The sequence below is a fragment of the Callithrix jacchus genome, chromosome 7 (genome assembly GCF_049354715.1).
Source record: "Callithrix jacchus isolate 240 chromosome 7, calJac240_pri, whole genome shotgun sequence".
Classification (NCBI taxonomy): domain Eukaryota; kingdom Metazoa; phylum Chordata; class Mammalia; order Primates; family Cebidae; genus Callithrix; species Callithrix jacchus.
In genome coordinates, this window is record NC_133508.1 from 135,487,681 (window position 1) to 135,513,875 (window position 26,195).

General features: G+C 35.1%; 1 protein-coding gene across 4 annotated transcripts in view; it reads right to left on the reverse strand.

The window, feature by feature from the left end:
- DPYD (dihydropyrimidine dehydrogenase) overlaps nt 1-26,195 on the reverse strand; it is an 895,784-nt gene that overhangs the window by 479,311 nt on the left and 390,278 nt on the right. For all 4 annotated transcript variants that reach the window (XR_008473049.2, XM_035252229.3, XM_054236576.2 and 1 more), the window contains one exon: nt 8,987-9,197. Coding sequence is in view for 3 of the 4 variants with exons in the window: in XM_035252229.3 (XP_035108120.1) it covers nt 8,987-9,197 (211 nt within the window). In the remaining variant the exon portion in view is untranslated. The remainder of the gene's footprint in view (nt 1-8,986; nt 9,198-26,195) is intronic.

The following is a 26,195-nucleotide window of genomic DNA, read 5'->3' on the forward strand; positions in this document are numbered from 1 at the left end:
CGTTTTGCCATTAGTCAAAAAGGTATCCTATTTAGCATATATAGTAAAGTATTCTTGAAACCTCACTGTAAATATGTTTATTAAAATGCATGCAACAGTGAAGATTTGACCAATTATGAAAGTTTCTCAAATTATTACTCAATTTTTCCCTCTTCCCCTTTATTTTTGATAAAAGAAATTATGTAAGCTGAAGGTCATGAAGAGTGGATAGTTGCTCAAAGAAAATTTTACCACCAGTAGCCTCTATAAGTGATGCTTTCTTGTTTGAAAAACAGAATATGATAGTAACAGAATATGATAAGAAATGGGGTTTATGAAAATTTCCTAATGTTCTCAGTTTCATTATAAATTACCAAATAAGTTACATTTTAACAAGGAGTAAATCAAACCAAACATACTGATTCCAGGTCTTTTAAAGCATAGGTAACCATCATTTTTGAATGCCTAACTCATCTAGTGCCAACATTAAAACATTTTTCATAGGTTTTTCCCAGTACCTAAATAATTGAGAAAAGAAAAACGGACACATTTGAAAAATTTCTGAATTTCTGCACCGTCAGAATCTTAGCAGGCCATTTCTTGCTTAACTGGCAATTTCTAGTTCTGAGTTAGGCTAGAACAAGGCAAATTAACCCATGGCCTGCACCTTTTCTCAGTATGGGGGCAAGTAAATCAAAGCTACACTCAAAACTGCTATTGACAGAATGTTTGATTTACCCCATGAGGCTTTCAAAAACTTTTCTGAGGGCCTTCTAATAAGAGCAACTGATGTGTGATTTAAAACCCTTTTTTTTTTCTTTTTTTTTTTTTTCTGAAAACACTCCCTTATGGAACTAATTGCAATCAATGTTATCAAGGGAGCTGATTTCTGAGAGTTACATTAAAGATTCAGAACTATCTAGGTTTTGTGTTTCCTTGTTATCTCTAGTTCCCAGTGAGCAAGCAGAAAGAAAATGTAGGCAGTGGGTGGAGTGAGTATATAAATTCCTTCCTAAGAGAAGGAAGGGTTGGATCTTCCCTGGCTGTGCCCAGAGCTCAGTCACTTTGTCAGCGCTCTGCTGAGCAGTGTGGTGCAACATGATGTGGAGTCCATCCCCATTCATCCTAACTTCTTCCTTCCCAAAACATGGGTTTTCAATCTTAGTTATATAATCCCATAATTTTCAAGCATTTAAAATCTCAAACTTAGCTGAATATTCAAAAGTGCCTTTCTTTTCTTCTTAAAATACAAATGAATGATCTTTACACAAAACAAACAAAACAATTTGGTCCAATTTCATCATTCCTAAGAGGAAAATCAAAGTCATTTAAAAATACGTGTTTTTTAGGTACCTCATTTGCAGAAATTCAAAATGGATATTTCTAACAACTAAAAATAGTTGAAAAATTGCTTTCAATGCATGAAAAACATTAGAATTGATAATAGTTTTAAAAATACATTATACAGTTATAGACTGTTCCATCTTTTTTTCAGCAAAAATCTAACCATTGAGCATTTTTTCATTAAAAAAATCATGAATGTATAAGCATGTGCTTCACTTATTTACAAAATGATGTTGACAGAGTCTCCAAGGTTCCTGATGAAGTCTTGATATTCAAATGATTTTATTCCTAAACAACACGAATAGCTATATAAGAGTATAATATAAATCAATTTAATTACCAAGATATGGTTTCCATACAGATTAATAACATCTGTAACTTAAGCTTACTATATGCTAGGTCTATATGTAAGTGCTTTATATCTATTATTTATTAATTTCTTCTTAAATAACTCTAGGAAGTTGATACTATAGTCATCCCCCTTACACCATGAGGACCATGAAGAACAGGGAGACTAGGTAACTCATTAAGATGATGACATTAGAAGAAGGACAGCCAGGTTTCCAGCTGGGCATCCTGGCTCCAGAGACCCTACTCTCAGCCAATATATGAGACAGACTCTAATTAGTGTAGTATTTATTGTATTATAAGGAATGCAACACTTTATGCCACAATGAAGGAAGAACTGATAGCAATAGAATAATAGAATTATCTTTTTAACTTTTATATTTTCTAAGAAAAATAAACCAAGCATATTCCATTATAGGAAAAAACAGTAACTCAAAATAAAATTAATACCCCAACGTGAATCAAGTAAAGTCAAATCCACAAATATTTTTGTGGATTTATTTTGTGCATACTAACATGTCAGTTGCTACTGGAACTACAATTTAGCATAAAGGTACACTCTTTGCCCTCCTTGGGGGTTTACGGTATAATTTGAAAATAAAATATAATAGATTCTGGAAGATCAGAAGACATAAATCTTTACAAAGTCAAAATTTCAAAATAATGAGAGGATGGTTGTGGTGCAGGGTATGGGAGAGGCACAGAATCACAGAATGAGCTAAAGTACATTCATTCAGTTGTCTGAACTATATTCAACAAACCATAAAATTATGTCATCCAGATCTCCTAGGAATGTGAGGACAAGGCCAACCTTATTGCCTTGGTTGTAAAAATAACGCCATGAGATTAGTGAAAATGGGAAAGAATTCTTACTAATTAAAAACTAACAAAAATTTGGGCACACTTAACAACTGGCAGTTTGGTTCCAATAAAAAGAGAAGGGGCGATACACTATAAAACAAGCAATAAATTGATAAAACTTGACATTGTACCAACAAACAAGAAGAAACACAATTCAATTCAATAAATATTGACAATAGTGTTTAGCTGAAGACAAAACTTCCTATATTAGGAAATAGATAAAAATTTGTATTTTATATACAAATATATGTTCATATATATTATATTATACATATGTACATAATAAAATATACATATATATATTAAATAAATGTTTAGAAAATTCCAGTGAATAGAGAATATTTGTAAAGTATAAATGCAGTTATAGGAAGTTTCTGCTTAATCCCCCCAGAGCTTCTACATCTATCTTGAACAATAAAATCCCAAGTTAACGTGATATGATCTGGAATCTTACATACTTAGAGGGAAGAGAGGACATTTTTTTTTAAGTGGAACCATTTTGAATTTTTCACAAGAAAGATATTTAAGTCTGAGTTTATATAACTTGAGTTAGAAATTGGACACCATTGCTTTTAAAATTTGAACAAGTGTTTAATGAAGTATTCAATTAAATTACGCTGATCAGAACTTATATATTCAATGTACATAGATATGGACTATTTAGTCTTTTGTTCATATTTCCCACTCCCTAGTACAATCCAAAAAATGATGGAAGAAATAGAATTATGTAAAATAATGATGCTGACTTATCAATATTATTATCCTTAGTAGCAATGAAATAATTAGCAACTATAATCCCCAAATCTTATCCAACTTCATTTTATAAATTTGATATACTTATCTTTTCTATAAGCCATTGAGGCACTTATCATTTTATTACAGTAAATATTTATTACATATATATAATATGCATAACAGTAAAAATTATTTTATATTCTCCATTGTGAAACAAATTAAGAAAATTAGAAAGATTGTGTAGTATTTCAGAAGAAAGTGACATTAAAAATGTAATCTCTTAAACTTCATATGGAACCAAAAGAGAGCCCGCATAGCCAAGTCAATTCTAAGCAAAAAGAACAAAGCTGGAGGCATCACGCTACCTGACTTCAAACTATACTGCAAGCCTACAGTAATCAAAACAGCACAGTACTAGTACCAAAACAGAGATATAGACCAAGGGAACAGAACAGAAGCCTCAGAGGCAATGCCACACATCTACAACCATCTGATTGATCTTTGACAAACCTGAGAAAAACAAGCAATGGGGAAAGGATTCCCTGTTTAATAAATGGTGTTGGGAAAACCTGTGAGCAGTACACAGAAATCAGAAACTGGACCCCTTCCTGACACCTTACACTAAAAGTAACTCCAGATGGTTTAAAGACTTAAACATAAGACCTAACACCATAAAAACCCTAGAAGAAAACCTAGGCAAAACCATTCAGGACATAGGTGTAGGCAAGGACTTAATGACTAAAACACCAAAAGCATTAGTAACAAAAGCCAAAATAGACAAATGGGATCTAATTAAACTCCAGAGTTTCTGCACAGCAAAAGAAACAATCATTAGAGTGAACCGGCAACCAACAGAATGAAAAAAAAATTTTTGCAATCTACCCATCTGACAAAGGGCTAATATCCAGAACCTACAAGGAAGTAAAACAGATTTACAAGAAAACAAACAAACAAACCCATTCAAAAGTCAGGGAAGGACATCAACAGACACTTTTCAAAAGAAGACATATATGAGGCAACAAACATATGAAAAAATGTTCATCATCACTGGTCATTAGAGAAATGCAAATCAAAACTACACTGAGATCCATCTCACGCCAGTTAGATTGGTGATCATTAAAAAATCTGGAGAAAACAGATGCTGGAGAGGATGTGGAGAAATAGGAACCCTTTTACATTGTTGGTGGGAGTGTAAATTAGTTCAACCATTGTGGAAGACAGTGTGGCAATTCCTCAAGGACCTAGAAATAGAAATTCCATTTGACCCAGCAATCCCACTACTGGGTATATATCCAAAGGATTATAAATCGTTCTATCATAAAGATATATGCACACATATTTTGATTGCAGCACTGTTTACAATAGAAAAGACCTGGCACAAACCCAAATGTCCATCAATGACAGACAGGACAGGGAAAATGTGGCACGTATATACCATGGAATACTGTGCAGCCATAAAAAACGATGAGTTCATGTCCTTTGCAGGGACATGGATGAACCTGGAAATCATCATTCTCAGCAAACTGACACAAGAACAGAAAATAAAACATTGCATGTTCTCACTCATAGACAGGTGTTGAACAATGAGAACACATGTACACAGGGAGGGGAGCATCACACACTGGGTCGGCTAGTGGGGGACTAAGGAAGGGACTGCGAGGGGTAGGGAGTTGGGGAGGTATAACATGGGGAGAAATACCAGATATATGTGATGGGGATGGAGGCAGCAAACCACATTGCCTGATATGACTGTATGCAACAATCCTGCATGTTCTTCACATGTACCCCAGAATCTAAATTGCAAGAAAATATATAAAAAAAAACAAAAACAAAAACAAACATTAAAAAATGTAATCTTTAAATTTTCCAATTTAGCTTACCTTTTCAAGTTAGTATTATTGATCTATTTGAGATTTTAAAAGTATTTTCATTTTAAATATTATTGCAATCAGAAACTGCTAAGAGTGCAATTTATCACTATACTTTATATGTACTCTGTCAAGTTTACTTCATTCCTCGATTTTTTCAGCATATCTTTATGTAATGCATTTACCAAAGATTTTCTCTGTTACCACTATGGAATACACCCTATGCTGGATGCTGGGAGGAATAATTCAACAGGGAATGGAAGAAAATAGAGCTAGATACACAGAATATATAGAAGGCCATTTGCTGATGTTCTCATGTGTTAAGAAGTGGAAGCTTTATACAATAGTATAAGATAATATTGGTACAGTTAATAAAAATTGTAATTAGAAATCTGAACTGGGGTAAAATTTTGAACTCCAGCTATGGGGAGTACTAATGGTACCATTTGTAGTAGTGAAGTTGAGAAAAGATTCTGATAAGGTGAACTTTTTTGCTGTGTGCAAATCTCTCTTAATGTACAAATTCCTCACTTTTAGATAAAATTTATTGATTACAGATCTGCCTCCACACCTAGTCTACAGAATTTAAAAATCCATGCAATGACTCATTCATTTTCATTAAATACACAGTAAATGTTTGTCACATGCACGAACAAAAATTTAGGATGGAAAGGAGGTCTTCTGAGAAATGGGGAGTGGAAAACTAGATTTCAGAGTTATTTTTACACAGATAGGAAATAATGCCTGCTGTAAGTCTAGCCACTGTCTAGCACACAGAAGTTCACTTATATATCTTGAGGAGTGAATACAAATAAGTATGGATTAATGAATGAATGAACAAGACATTTAGTTCACTCAAGAAATAAATATGTTAAGGAGAGAAAATGAACAAATTCTGAACTTTGGAAAGTAAAAAGCTGGAGGAAGAAAAGCGGTCAGTGATAGGCTTGGAAAGGAATAGTTAAAAGAAGAAGTAAGGAAATAGTGTCACAAACAACAATGCATACTAGTTTTGTTTCCAAGTCCTTTATATTATTTCATTTTAATTCTGACAATAGTCCTGAGAGTTAGAAAGATAAACATGCTTGTATTTTTTAATAGATATTTTAAGAAATATCTATTCAATAGATATATCACAGAAATATCTATTCAATAGATATATCACAGAAATATCTATTCAAAGAAATTGAGCCTCAGAAAGCTTTTTTAAATTGTACTTTAGGTTCTGGGGTACAAGTGCAGATCATGAAGGGCTGTTGCATAGGTACATACATGGTGATGTGGTTTGCTGCCTCCATCCCCCGCCGTCACCTATATCTGGCATTTCTCCCCATGTTATCCCTCCCAAACCTCCCTACCCGCACTGTCCCTCCCCTAGTTCCTCCCCAACAGACCCCAATGTGTGATGCTCCCCTCCTTATGTCCATGTGTTCTCATTCTTCAACACCAGCCTACAAGTGAGAACATGTGGTATTTGATTTTCTGTGAGCCTCAGAAAGTTTAAGTGACTTGAAGAAGAGCATTTCAAACAGAAATCATTAATATTATCAAGTATAAAATGTAGAAAATAGAATGACTGAAAAAGCAGCACTGCATTCGACATGCAGTTCATTAGAGTCCGTGCAAAGTGAGGCTGAGAAGGAGAAATGTGGAGGGGTGGAAAGAGAATTTAACATTTTAAAAGATGAATATATTAAAACAGGTATCAAATACGTGATAATCACTAGGTACCACATATAAGGGACAGCACATAGGTGTTAGGAAAATTTATGGTAGAAGAGGGTTAACATGAATATCTTCTCTTCTTACCCAAATGGACAAGTTGCTTCCAAAAAAACGCTTTTCACTGTATTTTACATGTATGTCTGCACATGTCAGTTTTCTGACTTTGAAACTGTTATTTTAAGATTTTAAATACTATTGAGTAAAACCTTATTGATAGAATTCTAACAAATATTTCTTCCTTGACTCCTTTCTTTAATGTTTTCCATCCAAAAAACAGTATTGGAAACATTTGGATGGGAGTCCAGGAATGAATGCTATCTCACACTGCAGTTCTGCCAGCTCCTCCTCACTTGGAGAATAACTTCTTGGTAACATAAACATTGAAGGCTCCTGGTAAAGTTGGTAATTCTACTTAAGGATAATTTCTCCAGACTATTTATTATTTCAAATAGAAAGGGGGAAAAAAACATAGTGAAGAAACATTTTTTCGTTGATTTCTCTAAATGTATAAGCAGTGGAATATGTGAAGTTCTAGAAGAAATATACACCATAAAGTTTGGAATAAAATGCACAATGTCTGAAATGAGCTAGTCAAACTTGAGTAGATCAAATTTTCTCCTTCTTCATATTTTATATGCTAACTTAAATATTTTATTCTTCATAGATGTATACACAAATACACACAGACAGACACACACACACACACACAAGCAGAAGCTTATAAAATCATATCTGAGATTGCAAATGCTGTTTTCTGAGTCAAATGTGCTTAGCTTTGCTCAGGAAAAGATAATTTTCATTAATATTTGGATTCTCAAATATAAAACATTAATTTTAATAGTTAAGCAAACCTTTTGGATAGGAAAATCATCAACAGAATTGCTAGTTAAACATGATTCAACATTTTACGCAATTTTTGGTGATGTACCGAGTATTTACATAGTAAAAATATGCTTTTTTAGATAATATAATGCAGTTCTCATATTGTTTTTTTTTCCTGCCTGAATTCAGTTAAATAAATGAACCATACTCTAACTGTGTCTCTATACCACTTAAATGTCTAGATAAAAAGTGACAAATTTAGGCCACCATCTAGCTATTTGAAAACATTTATCTTGATGACATTAAACATCTGGATGTTTCCAAATACCAAGATGCTTGATGTCCGGCAGATAAAATATCCTGATGACTAGTTGAATTTTTTACTTTTCTGTGGCATGAAAATATACATTTGCATGTATATACCTCTTCCAATTTCAGACAAAAATGTAATTTTAGTATGAATACAGTAGCAAGTCATAGACAGGAGTCATTAGGTTTAGAGAGATTTTTGGTATGGTTGTTCTTAATGAATCTCTGACCTAGAAAAGCATATTTGCAAAACACTACAGTAGACAAAAGGGTTAACTGTCATTTCAATAATTTGAATTAAAAGGTAAAAGGATTTGTAAAATGAAGATATCTAGGTACGTAAGCTTTCATCTACAATGACCCACAAAAACACTGTATGTGGGAAAAGTGTAACATAAAGTAGTCTTACTTGACTGAATCATTATTCAGTTGAAATGTTAGATAAAACATTTCTTTCTCTCATTATCTTTTAAAAAAGCATTTTGTTTTTCTCAGCATATTCATTTATGCCATCCAGGTGAAATGACAGATACTTAAACTTTCTAATTTGATAATTCTGATGTTTGAAGTGATGATCTGGCATAAAGATAGTAATAAACACAAATTATATTTTTGGCCATTCATTAGATTTTAATTTGTCTGAATCATTGAAGACTGGCTGTTCCAACTACTCTGCTTCGCTTTCTTACTCTAGCTTAAGTGAAAAGAAAAGCCATTCTTCTATAAGAAACAAGGCAAGTATCATTATAGGGTAGCATATGTATTTTGGTTAAGAACTTAAAAATTAATGTTCTCTTTAATTCTTGCCTCTTTAAAAATAATTCTGTATACGCATTAAATACCATTTCTAAGCCTTTTGAATCAAGATTGCTTGTACTTCTTAACTAGAGGAGGAAAATAAATAAAGTGACAACCAATTCCCTGAAAGCTAGAAACCATTATGGCACTAAAATAACAGACAATTGCATCACATATTTCAGCTCCCAGCACTGTACCTTTAGGATCACTCAGAACTGAACCAAAGGCACTGATGACCACGTCGGCTTTCAGATGGACCATCTGATCTTCATCTTCGTTCCATTTTCCAGTTCCATCTTGCTCTGTCCGAACAAATTGCATAGCAACAATTCTCCCACCTTTTACTATAACCTTCCGTGGGGACAGGAATGGCAGAAATTCACACTTTTCTTCCTTAGCAAGTTCCATCTAAAACAGAACAGAACAGAGAATAAACTTGAAAATGTTTCTTATTCCATATAGTATTTGATTTCTAATTGAATTATACATGCTAAAGCTTATGATATTAAGTCAATATGAAGCTTTTTCTTTCACCAAATCTGAGTTTCAGTTGCCAGTTATTTGCATTTTGTAAATCACTGACTCAGGGAATCTTGAATTGGAGTTGTAAGGTGGATGTTTATAGACCACAGCATCATAGAATATTTCTCAAGTTTTAAGTACTGCATGCTCTACAGCTGGTGGTTTGTGAGGTTTCACCATAGTAGCCTATTATTCTTATGTCTTCGACTCTGTAGATTAAGCTCTCTTTTTTAATCATGCCGCATATTAAAATAAATACTTCTGTTTATTATCAGACTGCATACATCTAAGCTGGAAAAAAGTCAATAAAGTGGGTGAGCCAATCTGTGCAAGTACATGATTAGAATGGTAGGTAGGAGAAGAAGACTAGAGAAGCTCTGTAGAACTAAGAAATAAAAAAAAAACCTTTTTTTCTTCCTTTTATAAAACCACAGAAGCAAATATTATAAATGAAATATTCAAGACAGTGAAACAAGCATATTTTCCTGATGGATCCCAGTTCTTCCCCATTTCTTACATAACTAATTCTGCCACAAAATTTGGATACCCCTGCTTCTGTTTGTTTTCATATATATAATGAATGTTTATTGAGACACAATATCAATATTTACTTATTTGCCTATTTTTCCATTCATTGTTTTTGGAGAAATCTAGGACTTTCTCAATGTAATCAGAGGTACTATGCTGAGTATTCCTTTTTTAAGAAAAATGCAAAAATGTCCTAATGAAGTGGTTTGAAATGATCAGTCTCATCCTTTTCCTTCCCTCTGAAAGCCAGGTGGATTCTCAACAGAACCCCTGAGTAGCTTTTCCACTGTGGTTTGTGTATGAGGCTTCAAACTAAGAGTCGTCTGGGCTTTGTCAGGATGGAAAAACTGAGACATAAAGTAATTAACTCAATGCTGTAATCAAGCCATGGGCCCATCTTTCAACATCCTATCCAGAATTGGTGACATACATCATAATCACCTGGAAGGCTCATTCAACCAGACTGCACAGGCCTATTTTCAGAGTTTCTATGTGTGGACATTTATGTGGGGCCTGAGGATTTGCATGTCTAAAAAATTCCTAAGGTGATGCTATGCCTCTAGTGCACAGATGATACCTTGTTAACCACTGTCTTAATAGATTATAACTGACTGGCTCAGAATTTGGTCTTTATGATGCATTTTCAAAGACAGTAATATTGCCCCCAGGGAGCAAATTTAATTATTGGAGGAAAGAAAAAATCCTTAGCTATCATAATGGTCTGGTGCGCTCAAAGAGCTACAGTTTATAAACAGTTATACAATATTTCTATGGTATTAACATTACAGCAGGGAGCATTAAAAATTTTTAGGATACTAAAGGGGTAAGAATAAAATGGCTTGGAAACACTAATCTATACTATACACTAGTATGAAGCTATTCAATCTATGTCTTATTTACGATATTTTTTGAATATTGTCATCAAAGCCTTAAAAATTAGAAGCACATCACAATGATTACACAGTATTTCCCTTTTCTTATAAAAATAAAGAAATTTGCAATATTAAAAATAATGAACATGTGGCATATTATGGTGGCAAATATACAACACAGTTGATCTACAACTTCTCATTGCTCAGACAGGAAGATTAGAGGTTAGTGGAACTGAATCAAATTTGAAATCTGTTCTGCTGCTTATTTGTGATGGTTTCCTTATACATAAAACGGGGAGAACATCATCTCATTAATTGGTATGTGTGGTGTTACTTAAAACAACTCTAAAATGTAAAATGCCTAAAGTAGAACTTAGCATATAGAAGACTATGTATTCATAGTTGTTATTTTCTAAATTCACTTTTTTTTTCTGAATCATTCTTCAGCTATTCAATACAACTTAGAAATGAGACTGTGATTTAAAGAGAAAGGTGGCCCAATAACAAAGGTTAGTAATCGGACAAAGACAAACCTTAGACTCCTCTTTAATTTTCTACAAAATAAAAATGTACGGTTTCTGGAAGGCAAACTATTCCTTGAATAATTTAAATTACAAAATAAATATGATTCCGGTATGAAAAATATGTTTTCTGTATCACTTTTGTCACATTTGTGTCACACATCACCTTATAACTCATCAATATAAACCAGTTTATTGTTTTTCAAAATGTCAAGTGATGCTACATTTTAATGATAATGCCACACTTGATTGAATAACAACTCCAAATGTTTATGGTTTGAATAAATCAATATACATTGTGTATCTATAACTACTGTTTTCTGTGGAGGGCAGAAATGAAACATTGAACTATACTGTACCTATTGGGAATATGTTTCACAGATTGATCTAGGACCTGTTTGGTACTGCTCTATCTTTGCTATCTATTAATACTTCTATAGTATCTGTTATTATATATAGATAATCTCTTAACACTTTTTGGCAAATTTGGAAACAAAAATTGGACATGACTAACAAATCAAAAACTTCTAAGAATTTAAAATAAAGATGATCAATTATTGACTGCCTGAGTATCTTTTGGTAATGTTCTCACCATGGTTTTGATTTTTGAGGACCTTGTATAATCATACATAGTTATGAACATAAAAGAAAACTGCCTTTGTTATATCCTCATCTCACATCATAATTTTCTTTGTGCACAAGGTTTGATAACATGTATTCAAATATGTAGCATTCTTACCAACTATCTGATAGTGCACTGGGGATGGCATGAACACTGGCCCCTGAAGAGATTTGTCTGCATTTTTGCTTTTGAAACTTTAGAGATTTTCTTCACTCACTAATACATGTAGAATTAGACTATCAAGCAGCAGTCATAAATCACAGCACTTCCTGCTATTTTGCTATTTGATAGCTAGATTTTCCATTTTCCATAAAAGAAAGGGAAAATTGTTTAAAAGAAAATAGAAATATCATTTGCATATATATAATTGTTTGGAAAGCATTAATATTGGGGGAGTGAGATCATGTTAAGATTTATCTTGGGAAGTAGGAAAATATTAGGACAATGAAAATACGGGGTAAACTTGTTTAGTGAATGCTTATAATTCTATGCTGCCTTGGCATTCATTATAAATATAAATTGGACTTTGTTATACCAGAGGAAAGATTCAGTCACCCTTAACACAGTTTCCAATTCTACACTCTACCTTCCTGCAGTGCCCCCATTTTTCAGTGTGGTGGATCAAGATATTCGCCTTATACACCTGCTCCCTGATCATCATTTTTCTATGAAACAAGCAAATGCAGAGGGCTGGACTGGTCCTGCTGACCCTCCACCCTGCATGGACTGTGAAGACACACCACAGTAACTGCCTCTCAGTCACTGCTTGATCTGGAACTTCTGCCTGCTTGCTTAAACAAACCTGTTAAAATTCCCCACGCAAAACCTTCACCCAGGGCATTCTCTCTCTCTCTCTCTCTCTCTCTATTATCTCTCTCTCTCTCTCTCTCTGTCTGTCTGTCTCTTTCCTTTTCCCTCCTTCCCTCCCTCTCTCTTACCTCCTGGACCCATAAATTAAGACACTGGTCCACAGGTCTCATATTCTCATTCTCGCTCTCTCTCTCAGGTCTCATATTCTAATTATCTCTCTCTCTCCCCGTCTTACTCTTTCTTTCTCTCCCCCACCCCTCTCTCTCCTGCCCTGGACCCATAGGCACTGGCCTGCCCGCAGGTCTCATTCATTCATTCTCTCTCTCTCTCTCCATGCATTCATGACCTCTGTGTGTGTCACCTCTGTGCAAAATGTGTACAACCTCAGGAAATGTAAATAATAAAATCTTTATTCCCATCTTGAGCCTGTCCCAATCATTGAAGGAATGCTCTCATCTTAAAGATCCTAAATTTAAATTGTGACATTATATGTGAAGTGAAATATACTTTAAAATATTGTGGACACCATAAAGATTTGCTTTCAGTATTTAACAAATATGTTATTATTTGTCTTGTTATAAATCTTGTTTTATTATTTTTTATGTATGTATGAATTTATTTATTTTGAGATTGAGTTCTACTTTGGTGCCAGTTGCCCAGGCTGGAGGGCAATGGCCCAATCTCAGCTCACTGCAGCCACCACCTCCCCAGTTCAAGTGATTCTTCTGTCTCAGAAGTAGCTGAAATTACAGGCACCTGCCACCACACCTGGCTAATTTTTGCATTTTTAGTAGAGATGGGGTTTCATCCTTTTGGCCAGGTTGGTCTCAAACTCCTGACCTCAAGTGATCGGCCCACCTCAGCTTCACAAAGTGTTGGGATTACAGGTGTAAACCACCACGCCTGGCTGTAAATCTTGTCTTATAACAAGACAAATAATAGTAAGTATTTATAATATTAAAAGTATTCTTTTAAGTGCTTTACATGTCGTTCACTTAATCTTCATACAGAAAATATATAAAATGCTTTAGATGTAACTCAATCTTCACACAGAAAATATGTTATAACACCTGTATATTTGTTGTTACAAAAAAGTATTTAGCTTCAATCTGACTTTGTCTCCCTGCTGTGGTGCAAAAAGCCAACACCGCACTGGGCATCATCATGATTTCACAGATTTAGCATACAGCGCACTGCTGCTTGCTGGCCTCATCAAGAAAAACATCTGTGTGGACAAGCATTATTTTCTTCCTACAAGGAGAAACTGAGGCTCAGAGAAGCCAAAAATACACTAAGGGATGAAAAACTTATCTGAAATTAGGATATGGCTGAAAGTAAATCCTATGTGGTCTTCATTACGTCCAAGAATAGCTACTGCAGTTTACTTGAAAGAATGAGACTCTATGATTCTAGTTGCTGAACCTCAAACAAAGCCAAGTAGAATAGGAAAAGATTGGGTTAAAGATGAAGGGCTTGGCTGGACAAAGGTCTCTTCGTGCGAAGAGGAGACTCAAGTTTCCCAGTCTAAGCACATATACAGGTACTACAAAATCATGAAATATAGGAACCACATGATGAATTAATGAACCCAATACTGTAAATGAGTTAATAGAGACACCTTGAATCCAGATAAAAGGTAAGTTTAAAACAAAAAAGTACTACATCACAAAGTGAATATTAGATACAAAGAACATATTATCTTAAGATATAAAATTGAAAAACTAACATGCAACTTAAATAAGCTTGTTTGTTCAATAGTTAACTCCTTCTCAACACTCTTTAAGCAGAGGAAGAATATCTTATTTGACATTCTATCATTTATGTCCAAGAGTGATATTAAAATAGTCAACAATTGGTAAGTATAAGCCCATGAACATTAAGATGGACACCCATGAAACCAGAATATAAACCAGCCAATAAGCCAATGAAAGGGCATCAAGTGAATGCCACATAGAAGGGCAGGGCATCAAGATTGGTCACAACCCTGTCTGTGTCTATCAAAATGATTGGCACATAGTAGACCTTGAATAAGGTTTTATTTACTAGAATAAATGATGAACTATTATGAAAATCTGAAAGACATTTAAATAAAGGAAAGTTGAATGAACTAGTAGTATACAGAATGAATGGCTAATAAACACCCATCCCAATGTAATAACAGGGCATAGTAGAAGACATGCTACCTGACCAGATCATCCTATGTTGCAAGGTTAAAATACAGAAGCAAATGGTGTTTCTCTTCAGTCATCAGTTATGCTGTTATCAGAAAACAATGGGCCAAATTGACCGGTGGTCTAACCATATGCAGCGTTCCTGTTTAAATTAACCAGCTTCTGTGACAAGTAATTCACAGATATCAGTGTTAGTGCCTTTTAATACCTAATGTTTGTCAATAATCATTAATAATAAGTAACTCTGAATCTGGGTATGAATGTTTCTTTTCATGGCACCCATATATACTTATTTGTTTGATGCAGCATGTCCTTATTAGGGACAACTGACATATCAAGCAAACATGCAAACCTCTCTTTTCCTCATCTCGACCAATAAAGTAGTAAGCAACTAGAAGGGTCCATTTTGTTTTTTTTGTATTTGACAAATCAGGTTTGTCACTTTCTTTTTACACAGCAGGGGGAAAGTTAAAAAAAAATTCCCAGCTTTGATTTTCACCTCCATATTCAGAAAAGATATGTGGTTGATGCTGAGTGAAATAAAAATAGCATGCTATAAGCATGCAATAATGATCATCATTTTAATGATTAACTTTATGTAATGTGATGATTTTGTCTGATTAATATTACAGGCATCATACTGTAGAAATTATGATACAACTCAATTTTCTATAATTAAAAGCATGATGTCAACTCACTTTTAGATTGCACACAGTCCAAGTAAGAATAGTCTATAAACTAAGATGAGCAGAACTCAAAACCAGCATACAGTAAATTCTGGAAAAACTTCTAATATGCCATAGTTTGAGAAGCAATATGATGAAGCAACATTCTTTGTAAAGATTACCCTCTAGGGCTGGGCGCGGTGGTTCAAGCCTGTAATCCCAGCACTTTGGGAGGCCGAGTCGGGTGGATCACGAGGTCAAGAGATCAAGATCATCCTGGTCAACATGGTGAAACCCCGTCTCTACTAAAAATACAAGAAAAAATTAGCCGGGCATGGTGGCGCGTGCCTGTAGTCCCAGCTACTTGGGAAGCTGAGGCAGGAGAATTGTTTGAACTCAGGAAGTGGAGGTTGCAGTGAGCCGAGATCGCGCCATTGCACTCCAGCCTGGGTAACAAGAGCGTCTCAAAAAAAAAAAAAAAAAGATTACTCTCTAATAGCAATTACCATTTATCCATTCTATATGAACACAAAAATCTAAATATATTATTTAGAAGCAAAATTATTTAGTAGTCCCCTTTGGCCAGTGATAAACCTGGAAAATATTATCTCATTTCATCACTGTTGAATTATTGGATGTACCAGAAATATTCAGAGCCATGCGGTAAGAGCATCATCCATGCATCAATCTAACCATTTATTAAATATTATGTAAAACAATAGTGCTGTGAGCTGTAAGTAAAATAATCTCTGCCTTAAAAATCTCACAGAGGTAGAAAATCAGCATCTATAAGTAATAATATATGACAAACATTGTTTGCTTGACCAAACTTTAGTCAGGTTTCTGAACCTTTTCCTAGGCCTATTTCTGTACTTTTTTGTAAAATCCACATTTAGCAAGAACCCTGATAAGTCAGTTTAGCAAAATCCCTTACCCTTGATATCTAATAATCTTCAATATCTCATCAGGTACCTCATCCTCCCCTATGACCCAGGCGATGTCTGACCCTGGCCTGTCTTCTGCAAGAATTCTGTTAGATTGATTTAGCCAACAGGATTAAACCTTATGCCTGATGTTTCCTTTCAGTAATATTTTATCTACAGACCCCCAACCTACTCCTTGACTATTAATTCCTAATCCTCATTCTGTATTTGGAGTTTAACTCTCACTTGGGGGATAAAAATGTGATCAGATATTGAGGATGAAGAGTTCTTGCTAAAACTGGACTTTATAGGGAAGTACACATGTGGGCCTTGGAGAAGGTTCAGGCGAGTGATTAAAATTTGGCCAAGTAAAGAATCTTCGTCATGTGTAAAGATAGTGTACTTGAATGGCCCATAAATGGGCATGTCACCTTACAGTAGTACAGATCAAGGAAGGGCAGCACTGCTGGGCACAGTAGCTCAGGCCTATAATCTCAGCATTTGGAAGGTCTAGGTGGGAGGATTGGTTAAGGCCAGGAGTTCAAGACTAGCCTGGGTAAAATAGAGAAACCTACTAAATTCTTTTTAAAAATTAGCCAGGTATGGTGGCATCTGCCTGTAGTCCCAGCTACTTGGAAGGCTGAGGTGGGAGGATATCTAGAGCCCATATGTTTGAGGTTGCAATGATCTATGATCACACCACTGCATTCAAGCCTTGGTAACAGAGCAAGATACTGGTAAAAAAAAAAAGAGAGAGAGAAAGAAAGAAAGAGAGAAAGAGATACAGAGAGTAAAGGAAGGAAGGAAGGAAGAGAAGGGAGGGATGGAGGGAGGGAGGAAGCAGGGAGGGAGAGAGGAAGGAAGGAAGGAAGGAAGGAGGGAGGGAGGGAAGGAGGGGAGGAGGGAGGGAGGAAGGGAAGGAAGGAAGGAAAGAGGAGAAAAGAAAGAGCAGCATGGAAAAGGTACTATATAAGCTAATCTTGAAGGAAAAGTAGGAATTAATCACTGGAAAGGAGTTAGTTACTAGGAAGTTCCTGTATGGAATCCATTCTCTCTCTTTGAAGTAGTGGATGTGGAAAGAGAAAAGAGTTTATCTCAAGAAGAAAAGAAGGAAAGCAGCTTGGTTAAAGCTCTTTGTAAACATCCTACTGGGAAACAAACTATTGTCATTTATAAGTGGAAGAGTCCTTATCAGTGGAATGCTTTTGCCTATGGCATATCTGTTAGTTTAGGATATATGAATTTAAGGAAATATGAATTTAAGGGGTAGAGATCCCTATAAAGAGTAATGTAAGTGGCCAGGCGCAGTGGCTCACGCCTGTAATCCCAGCACTTTGGGAGGCTGAGGTGGGCAGATCATGAGGTCCAGAGATCGAGACCATGCTGGACAACATGGTGAAACCCCATCTCTACTAAATAATACAAAAATTAGCTTGGCGTGGTGGTGTGTACCTGTAGTCCCAGCTACTTGGGAGGCTGAGACAGGAGAATCACTTGAGCCCAGGAGGCAGAGGTTGCAGTGAGCTGAGATCGTATGACTGACTGCACTTCAGCCTGAGTGACAGAGTGAGACTTCATCTCAAAAAAAGAAAAAAAGAGTAATGTAAGTTATATAACTATCTGAGTATAAATTAGATGACTCATAAGTGAAACAACTTTCTTTGGTGTAAGTGATGGAGCTACTTACGTGACTTAGAGATCACATGTTAATCTGGTTTAGAGCAAATTCTAATGCAGCAAGACAGTACCTGAGGAACTCTGTTGGCAATGGTCCTGCACTTCTGAGTTTATCTGACGGTTTGTTTTCAATTGTATCCTTGAAATTATTACTAAAGTTTGATACAGAGTGATATCCAATCTTCTAGTTATCTTGGTTACCACAGACATGAGGAGGACAAATGAAGAGGCATCAAACTCTGTCCATTCACACTTGATCTGATATTCTTTAATTTACTAAACGGTTTTTTTAATATATAGGCATTTTTGACTTATACATATTTATGGTGAGTGGTGAAATGCAGAACAATTTTTATATGTTAATCTCTGGACTGTACAAGCAAATTCTGCAATTATTCTTTAAATTAGGCAAAAAAAGTTTGCTGAGACCACAAATTAACGTCCCTTCTTTTAGTACCTGGTGTGGTATTATAGGCTTCATTCATAAATAGAATGTTTTCATTGTAAGTTTTTTAAAGTTGAAGAACCTTGAACATAAAGAAACATTTCTCAAAATGAAAGTTGTACTACAGATTGGATAAATATAGTCTCCCTTAACTGAGTCCTTACTAATTTTATTGTGTCACTATTGTGCTGCAAAACCCAGATATGCAATGTAAGGAATAATTTAGAGGCTTAAAAACGCCTTGGCACAACTATCATCAAATACATCTCTTTTAACAAGAAAAGAGTATTTTTCAACACTATTCATTTATGATTGATGACATTTTCTTAAACCTGACTAGCTCTTATTACTTACTCTTCATGTTAGCTTTTGTTGGAGTCAAGCCTTCCTGGCAGCTGTTGGAATATCTCACAGAATAAATTACGTTCTGTGTAACTAGGTGCCTTTGTAGTTCCTACTTTAATCTTAAAATGTACAAATTCTTTACAAACCAGGATCCTCTGTTTTCTGCCACCTGCTAACACTCTCTGATTCTAGTAATTTTTATTAATTTTTACTTTTTATATATTACTTGCTTATATTTTCTTCTTCTTTTCTTTTCCTTTCTTTTTTTTTTTTTTTTGACTCCCTGTTCAAGGGATTCTCCTGCCTCAGCCTCCCAAGTAGCTGGAATTATAGGCACTCACAACTGTTTTTTTGTATTTTTAGTGGAGATGAGATTTCACCATGTTGGGCAGGATGGTCTTGATCTCTTGACCTGATTATCTGCCCTCCTTGGCCTCCCAAAGTGCTGGGATTACAGGTGTGAGCCACCACACCCGGCTTTTTATTTATTTATTTTTAGCTCTCAATTATCTTTTCAGAGACTGAAAACTAGGAATAATTTACTTTTTTCAGACTACTTTTAATGTTGGATTGACATAACCAAGTTGAATGCATCAATCCAATAAAGAAGTTTGTATTTCAGTTTGTGAAATGTCTAAAGTAATAAGTACCCTATGTTATAAGTTCTATAACAGCAGGAAGCATAAATGGCCATGAAAGCCCACAGGAAAGAGAAATTAATTTGGCATGGAAATAAGGAAGCCTTCAAGAGAAAATGACATTTGGAGCAGAACTTGAAGGATGAGTTCACGTGTTTAAAATCCTTTTAAAAATCACTTTTTAAAATATGACAATTCTTTATTTTTATATTAATTCATGTTTATTTTTCATTTATTTTTGTCTTTTGAATAGCATATACATTGACTAACGTGTATTTAATAAATTATACAAATTACTTTTTAATAGTTTCATTTATAGGACAAGAAAAGAAGATATGAAAACCTGAGGTGAGTATTTTAAAATGGAAAGGAGCCTCTAATGTTTGTCTAAAAATGAATGAAGTAGAGCATATAGATCTCTTCCCACTTTCAGCTATTGCCAGGCAGTGGCCAAAGAGAAGTTCAACTCCTTCATGACTTTTGACTGCAAGCAAGAACCAGATATAGGTGATGGGAGGAAGGCAGCAAATCACACTGCCATGTGTGTACCTATGCAACAATCTTGCATGTTCTTCACATGTACCCCAAAACCTAAAATACAATAAAGAAAAAAAAAGATATTTCAATGCACCCTCCCCAGTTCACAGGACAATTATGTCTTCCTCTCCTTCCAAAGAGCTGGGATAGAAGTACATGTCTGATCCATGCCCATCTGAAAGAATGATGAAGTTCAGGTTGTGTCGGGACGCTAAAAAATTCAGCAAATTGGCAGGGTAGTCCAAGGTTATAGGAGGAATTATGTCATCTACATTGAACGAGTGCAACAGAAAAAGACTGGGCTAATTGGACAGCTATTAGTATGGGCATTGCCCTAGCAAGGTGGTTATTACCAGGCTAGGAGTGAACAAAACCCACAGAAGATCCTTGAAGCAAAATCTCACCAAGTGGGAAGGGAAAAGGACAAACATTAGGAAGAAATGATAGAGATGGTATAGGAATAAAGTAATCTTATATACAACTTACATTACAAACTATTAAAATGAAAAAAATATAGAGTAATAACAATTTATCATTATTAAATAAGGCCTGACAGTGACACATCACGTGAAAATGTTCACTTTTAATGAATCTGTGGGATATATGGGAATATAACTATATATATGTATCTATATAAATAGCTATAATTTATGTGAAAGAAGATTAATAACGATTTTTTTAAAAGCATATAATTTTCAGCTCCACAGATATTCCTGGTCAACAGAAGCCAACAACCTCCCTCAGAATTTTGAAAATAGTTATGCTTTTAAAATATATAATCTTAAATGGGCACAAGCTTTTCTTGGCCCCTGGCCTATTTGCAGTCTTCTTTTTCTTCCACTTACTATCTGAATTATCACATGTACTGTAAAATTCTGACAATTTCACCTGTCAGTTTCTTTATACTCATGTCTTGAATATCATAGATTTTACCTCACCAATTGGCTGGGGATACATTAATTGCAATTTGTTTTAAGTGTAATATTTATACATATTGCTGAAATCTTCAGTATAGAGTTGTCATTCTGTGAAGAAATAGAGTCTTCCTGTCCAGATTCCACATCATTCATAAATATTTCTCTGAATGTTAAAAATAAAAAATGAGGAATGGAAAAAACTTTAAGAAGCATATAATTACAACACTAATTTTATAGATAGGCCTACTCAGACTGGCATTTAAATCAAGAACCATGCGCTCCCACTGTAATTCCTTTACGACTATTCCATTCTATCTTCTCGTACTACACTGAATTTTCACAACTTTCAAAAAGATAAACATATACAGATCCTTGGAATGTGTCATCCCCCTGTCATCATAAAGTCTTAAAGGTGTACTTAATATCTTAGTACCAGGGGAGCCCCGAACTACTATTAATTAGCTTTTTGTGCCTAGGGGAGATTTTGTCTGAGTTTGTTTTCAGTTACCTTAAGAGAGCCAATCATGTCAACATGTCTCTGATTACTTTCCATGAAGAACACCAACTCAAATGATGTGCAGGTGTCAAATGTTGAAGAGCTGCTGCAAGCATCACCCATACTAAATACAATCAAATTTGTCATCTTATGGGGGCTATTTTCTAAAAATAGTCCCAGGTTCATATTTCTCATAATTAAAACTAGAAAGCATCAGTTACTTGTACAAAATGCATGTTTAGCCACAAGACATAGATAACGAAACTATCTACAGACATAGCTTTAACAAGGTCATTTGACATTAAAAACATCTGAGAGGAGGCCTATAGGTCATGTCACAAAAATGATCTATTATGGGGTATGCTGTGTGGTGATGGAAAAATTCAGTTAAAAGGTACATTCTTTTACATGATGTGCTGTTTCAAAGTTATCGTACCAGATGAAGAAAATTTTGACAAACAAACTGGGTAATCTGGTATTGTTATTTTCTCATTAAAATAATAAAGTAGCATTAATTATCAAAACAGTTAACACTCTCAATAGTTAAAATATGTTAAAACTGACATATCCAAGTTAAATCAGTATCTTGACAAACAAATAAATGGAAGCCAAGGGGTCCCAGGGAGTAGCATGGAGATCCCATAATTAAACATCAATCATATTTCGCTGTTATTGGAAAATTCAACATGTGAAAACAGATTCTTGAAATATACTTTGCATGAAAGCTTGTGCCATTAAAGGTAATTTTGAAACCATACGTTTTTCAGTAATAATTTATAAGAACTATAAGGTCCTTCCCTAACCTTATCCTTTAAATGTATCAACTCAAGTAGGTCTGTTGAGTCCTGATCTTCATGCCTTCTTTTAGGGATTCCCAACTGCCTAAAGCATTCTTGCAATTCTATCTGATCTGTCAACAGCTTTTAATACCAGCATTTTGGGGGATTCTGTTATCCTGTGAAATTTAATCTCACCTATTTAAGCTTGCAGAAAGTACTGGAGGGAATTATTAACAGATTTTCCCTCATCTTCTTAGAGGATAGTGCCGAGTGATTGGCTGGTTTCCCTAAGGACCCATGGCTGAGAAGTGCTAGTTTGTCAGTAGCATCCTATTTAGCATGTGTGTCAGGCCACAAGGGAGTTGGAAAGACATTTGGAATCAGAATTACATCAATATGCTGATGATGCCTGCATAACTTCATTCCATCAAACCTATATCCTTTAGCATTAATGCTTTCTTAGCCAAGATGGAAATGCCTGCACACAGCACACTGTTCATGACTCAAATTAGACAGTTGGAAAGCATGTTGATGATACATCAGAGCAGTGGACCAGGAACCTCAGCATCACCAGGAAACTTGTTAAAAATGCAAATTCTCAGGCCCACCCCAGACTTACTGAATCAGAAACTCTGGGACAGGGTCCAGCAATCTGTGTTTAACAAGCCCTATAGGTGACTTAATGCACCGTTAAGTGTGAAAACCTTTGCATTAGAGAAATGGGATGTGCTTGTCACTACAGAGTCTATTGGATGATGTCTCCTACTTTTGTGGATTAAAACATTCCTGGGTCTAATCATATAGTTCTTGGTTACTAACCACATAATATATATAGTCTCAAACAATTACATGTGATATAGTTGGGCTTTGAGTCCCCACTCAACTCTCACCTTGAATTGTAATCCCTATAATCCCTACCTGTCAAGAGAGAATCATGGGGGCAGTTCCCCCATGCTGTTCTCATGATGGCAGATAACTTCTCACAGATCTGCTGATTGTATAAGGGTTGCTTCCCTTTTTGCTCAGCAGTGCTCCTTCCTGCCACCTTGTGAAGAGGGTGACTTGCTTTCCACCATGATTGTAAGTTTCCTGAGGTCTCCCCAGTGCTGAACTGGGAGTAAATTAAACCTCTTTTCTTTATAAATTACCCAGTCTCAGGCAGTTCTTTATAGCAGCATGAAAATAGACTAATACACCATGTTAAATGTAACTGGCATCTGTCAAAATGTGTATTTGCTGCTAAAGAATAAGAAAACTTCATGTTGTTTTATATTTTCCTCACTCAAAGAACAAGAATTAGACTGCAGCATTTGATATATACATGCTGACATGACTAATGGTGAGGTATTTTACTGACAAACCAAGTTATTCCTAAATTACACCCAAGAATCCATAACCATTAAACAACACACATATTTGAGAAACTCTAAATGTCCCTGTTCCTCAGTCTTCACTGACTATAAAGAAACCAAATGTGCTTGAAGATTGTACCAGGGGAGACAACGTAGGAGAAAGAAGACAAGTATCCAAAAAATTAGGTCAAATATTAAACGCTTCATATTGGCTAAAAAATATGTCCTAGACAAAACCTTTCAAAACCTGTATCTTGAAGTATATACACGATACTGGATCTCTACTCTCCTAACCTTCCCATGTGTGTTAGCACTGCAATATTTTGGCCCGTCTTTTGATGTCTACAAAACCAAGCAACGGTCATAAAGGATTAACAGTGAAACCTCTCTGAATGCCTAAAGTTCTCAATCCTTACAGGGTGTTAGCTCTGGTAAGTGAACCAACCCTAAAAACTTTGCATAATCTGATAATTCACTACTTATTTATTACTCTCTCTCTCTGAGAAAATTTGCCTAAAATTATGAACTTTCAAAGGCCTAATGCTATAACATTTATCTAACTGGGAAGGTATTAGTCCCTGTAATGCTAAAAAGCCTTGGGTGCTGATTCCCTTGAGGAAACATTCATTCCACAATTAGTCGTTGAACCCTTTACAGTTAGCATCCAATGTGCTAAATAGGGGGAAGGTAAAAGTAACCCAGAAAGATAATCATGGCCCTTTTTCTCATGAAGCTCAAGGTCAAGTAGTTTTAGTGTCATATAAAATTTCGGTTAACTGTAAGCTAATAATAAATACAATCAAACATTTGTTCTTCTAGTTTTAATTAATACCAGACCCACTTGAGTTCTATTAAGCTCTACTGCAGGCAAGTTACCTATTATCTCAAAGATCTGTTGCTTCTTAAAACTTTGGTAATCAAGGTTCAGGCAACTGAGCTCTGGCCTTGTAAGGTGCAATGCCTTTACTCTGATCCTTTGTTTCTTGTAATCTACTCATATTAACTAATAGCTCACTCTTTCACTTAGCCCCTGACTAGCCTCTCTGCTTCTGACCCCACTCCACTATAGTCAATTATCAGCAGAGTAACCATTTGAAAATTTAAATCTGAACTTGGCACTTCTCTGTTCAAAGCGGTAGAGCGATTTTTCTCTTTCAATAAGAGTAAAAGCTAAAGGTCTTATGAATGCCTACAAGACTTCATCAGATCTGTCACATTCTGTCCTCTCTTACGCTATTCTGATCATATTGGTGCTTTTTTGTATTCCATAAGTCCAGAAGGCTTCCTCAATAAAGGATGAAGGCATTTAGCTTGGCCTGGAATGTTCATCTGCTGGATCCCTACTTTCCCTCAATTTCTTCATCTCTTTGTTCAAAAACCATCTACTCAAAGATGTCTTCCAGGGCCACCCTGTTTAAAATGGCAAATTGTGCCTTCTCTTCTACCATTCTCCTCCTCTCTCACACACTCATTATACTCCTACATTAATTTTTCTCCATAGTTCTAATTACTTTTTAATATACTATTTATGGTATAATTTATTTAATTATTGAGTATCTTCCCCCATTAGATACAAATTCCATGAGGGCATGAAATTCTATCTGGTTTTCTGACTGTTGTATCTAAATTGCCCAGAACAATGCATGATACATAATAATGCTCAATAAATATAGGCTTATTGAATGAATGAATGAATTCATTGCTGCTACCCTCTTAATTATCTGGTCTTTGTTTGTGTCTTAGTTCTACCTAAGACAGAAGAAATAGCCACCATTCATTTCCAGTGATCCTTGCAAATGAAAGATGACTATGATATAAAATATGAAGTTAATTTATATTGCAAATCAGGGTTGTCTCCCAACCCTAAAGAAATCACATTTGGTCATAAAAACATTTCTAACATTGGAATCAGAAAAATAAGACTTAAAATTTAAAATGTTTAGTTCAAAACCTATTTCTCAAGTACAAATTATGTGCCAGGTCCTGTGCTATGCACAAAAATACAGAGATCAATAGAGTTAGCTCCAGTCCTCTTTTAACTCCTGTCCTTCACTTAATGCCACTTGGGCTGTTTCTTTTTATGTGTTAAGCAAACATGATTACACTAATTAATGCCTAAGACTACATTTTAGAAAAAAAACTCCTATGATCATAAGACCACCTTAGATTTTAGAAAAACATCTAAAAAGGGTAGATTGGATGGAAAAAAATCCAGGGAATAAACACGACAACTGAAACTCAGTCACAAACCAATGGTGACCCTGATACTTTGGTAAGATTAATTTGTAATGTGAGTAATCTACATATGACAAATTACCCTTTGACTATAGCTGTAATTATTGCCTAGTATAGAGACTCCAAACATGTCCAGGCATTCCAAAGCGAGTCAATTCATAAAACTTATTTGAGTAAAATGAGTAATTTATCTTTTTATTAATACATTTGGTTCTTGTTCTCATAACTAATACTCTTTATAAGATATTATCTTTCTCTAATACTATTAAAATTTGAGAAGTCTGTAGTACATGTAAATAGCTGATGATACCTCACCTAAGACTAGTCACCAGTCACTGGCAAGAATGAAAC